The 2809-nt window shown below is 45.0% G+C and overlaps 2 protein-coding genes across 2 annotated transcripts; one reads left to right on the top strand and one right to left on the bottom strand.

Moving 5' to 3' along the window:
• Nucleotides 1-1197: 1197 nt before the first annotated feature.
• COCCADRAFT_113512 (uncharacterized protein) lies at nucleotides 1198-2160 on the top strand (the record flags this gene model as incomplete). Its single annotated transcript, XM_007720768.1, has 1 exon — nucleotides 1198-2160. One exon carries the CDS (start codon nucleotides 1198-1200, stop codon nucleotides 2158-2160), a length of 963 nt encoding a protein of 320 aa, XP_007718958.1.
• An 8-nt stretch (nucleotides 2161-2168) lies between these two features.
• On the bottom strand, nucleotides 2169-2384 carry COCCADRAFT_113514 (uncharacterized protein; the record flags this gene model as incomplete). The annotated part of the gene is made up of 1 exon (XM_007720767.1): nucleotides 2169-2384. A coding segment is annotated over one exon (216 nt), but the record flags the coding sequence as incomplete, so codon positions are not given.
• Between the last annotated feature and the right edge of the window lie 425 nt (nucleotides 2385-2809).

Below are 2809 nucleotides of genomic sequence, written 5' to 3'. Positions count from 1 at the left end.
AGCGAGGTCCACCTACACCGCGACGGCGGACGATCCCCACCTGGCACTGCTCCAATACAAGCGGCTACCCACCGCACTCTTACAAGCAGCCCTACTCTATAGAGTAGGGGGTGGCCTATGATCACATCAGCTTCAACATGCGTTCGAATCTGAGGGAGGTGTGTAAACCCAGAAGTACCATATATAGTCACGTGGTTATTCACTAACTAATAATGCTGTATTTAAACTTGCTCCTATNATGATACACATCACAATACACAATACTTCCTACGCTCTCAACTGCTTATAGAACCAATGCACACGCACTTCGTTCAAGCCAATCAAAGCGTTCATATCGAAGCGTTACATAGCTGCTAAAACACTGCTAAAATACTCAATAGTAAAGACGTAGGCGGTTGTGTTCTACGCTGGATAACTAGGTACAGCAATGTTGTTTGGTAATACCATCACAGCAATGGATCATTCATAGTGGCGCCCCTCACTACTGAGCGAGAAATACTATACGCACAACACGTATAGAAGAGATACTTGCCTGGATTTAGTCTAGTTAAGAGGTTTCTCGCGAGTGCGGCCGTAAGCAAAAGAAAACCCTTTGCCCTAAAGCATATATATGTCTGCGCAAAAGTATATTAGTATCGCCCAATAAAAAGGAAAAGAAGGCAAAAAAATCGAAACTCTCCAGCGGGGAATTGAACCCCGGTCTCCCGCGCATTGTCATATGACAAGCGGAAATACTAACCACTATATCACTGTGCTGGTAACCAGCATGTCCGCTAAATTTCTTGTTTTGTGTGGCGCATATCCGTTAATCTCTGTACTTTTAGTTACTGCAACGGGAACCCGTTCTGGGACTACGGCTTGCCAAGCTATACTAAACTACCGTTTCTAGGTATATTAGCCCTGAGACAGGAGCTTGATTTTCACCCCCTTGTATGCTGGGTACCTTAGTGTATTGGTGGCGCTTTTTGCCTTAAAGCAGCAGCGCAGCGTTTAATCATCAACACTGACTGGCTTCATGCTCTGGCAGGTCCACTTTTAAGGTCATCTTTCCATAAAACACATGATGTTGAGGCCGCACGCCTACCACACACCAGGCACGGTTAACTTTTGACTAATTATGTCGTGACTCTATTATGCCCCAGTGGCTATTTAAGCCAGACGCTCACTCTTACACTCAACTCCACGATCGTCTATACGATGCCAGGTCGAAGATCGCGCCGTCGAACCGGGTTCCAAAATATCGAGTCGGCATGGGCACTGCTCATAGATATATTGAACGACATTGAGTTATTACAACGCTTAACGAAACGCCATAATCAGCGCATTGAGAAAGTTAAGGCAGATGAGAAGACAACGAGGTCGGGAGCCTCCCTTAAGCAACACAAATTTTTGAAGAGAGTATCGGCTATCAACCCTGACTTTCATAAGTTATGTGTTGTCGCTTTCTCGCAGAATCAAATCAGCTTCACGAAAAACGCTATACTTGACGGATTGGTTGAAAAGATTAGGGGACAGCGCGATGGCACAATCATTTCTCCTACCACGCGATCGCTTTTGCATCGTTCGGAAGACGATATTAGGCCTATACCACTACCCCAAGAGACTATTGAACTACCAAAAGCCCCGTCAGAGCCTTGGGTCGAGTTAAGATACACCAAAAGAGAGGGGATTGAAAAGGTTTTTAGACAATATCTACTAGACAGAATTGAGAACACGGATCTAAGACAAAACTGGAGAGCAGTCTTCATGCGCCTGCCGATGTGGCCACAAGATCTTTCTGGGCCTTATTTTATGTTATTGAACCTTCGCGAAGGAAGTGTTAAAGAGGTCGCGATGGCATTGTTTAAGGTAGAAGTAACTTGGAGGACGAATGCCTTTTGGATCATTCACGAGAACGGATTGTTGCAGATTATTCCTCATTCTCAGTATACAATGAAGGGCGTCTCAGATAAGGACATTATCGCCGTTTTCGGGGCAGATATACATGCTGCAATCACTACATATAGCATTAGAGCGAACGAGTTAAGAGAAGGGGATAGGAGAACTAAATGTGTATCAATTACTTTTTTAGAGAAGAGGGCTGTAATTAATCTGATATTGAGCGTATCGGAAGGTGTCAAGATCCAGAGTAAGCTCAGTGTGTCCGCCAAATTAGGATAAAATCTTCTTTAATCGAACTCTACGAATTTTCCTTTCGCAATGTATAACTCCCATCCTTCTTTAACTATTATTCCTCTATTTTCATTATGAGGTAGCCGCGTACGCTTCTCCTTGCCTTCCTTATCTTTCTCAAATACAGTAACACTGCTATCTCTCCATTCTACTGTTTGACCTCGACCCGTTACTACCGTGGCAACATTATCCTTTATATGTGTAAAATCTATATTTGCGTTAGGCGGCTGTACTTTGTTGGTGTCGAAAGTCTGGAAAACATTAGTTACGAAATGAGAGGAACAATCCTACCTACTATCAAGACACGATGGTGAACAAGAAGAGCGTCGAGCGAGTTGACTAGAGAGTTGGTGCTTACGAGTATATTTCGTGATGTGTGTGTGCGTGTGCGTGTGCGTGGCGCCGATTGGCACTAGAGACGCAGTACAGTATCGCGTTGCGCAAAAGTGTGTCCGGATCGGGGTGCTGCTCGGACAATTCAGCACTTCCTCGATGGCGATCGCAAAGTTGCCCTGTATGGAAGGCTTGGATGCAATATTTGAGAGGCTCGAAAGTTTGCAGACTGTTGATGGTTGTGGAGGGGTCGTGGAGGGGTCGTGGACACCTACAATCTGTCGCGTGCGTTAGGCACTCACAC

Source organism: Bipolaris zeicola (assembly GCF_000523435.1).
Source record: "Bipolaris zeicola 26-R-13 unplaced genomic scaffold scaffold_633, whole genome shotgun sequence".
NCBI classification, from domain to species: Eukaryota; Fungi; Ascomycota; class Dothideomycetes; order Pleosporales; family Pleosporaceae; genus Bipolaris; species Bipolaris zeicola.
Note: the sequence above shows the minus strand (reverse complement) of the source record. Positions and strands in the feature narration are given on the sequence as shown.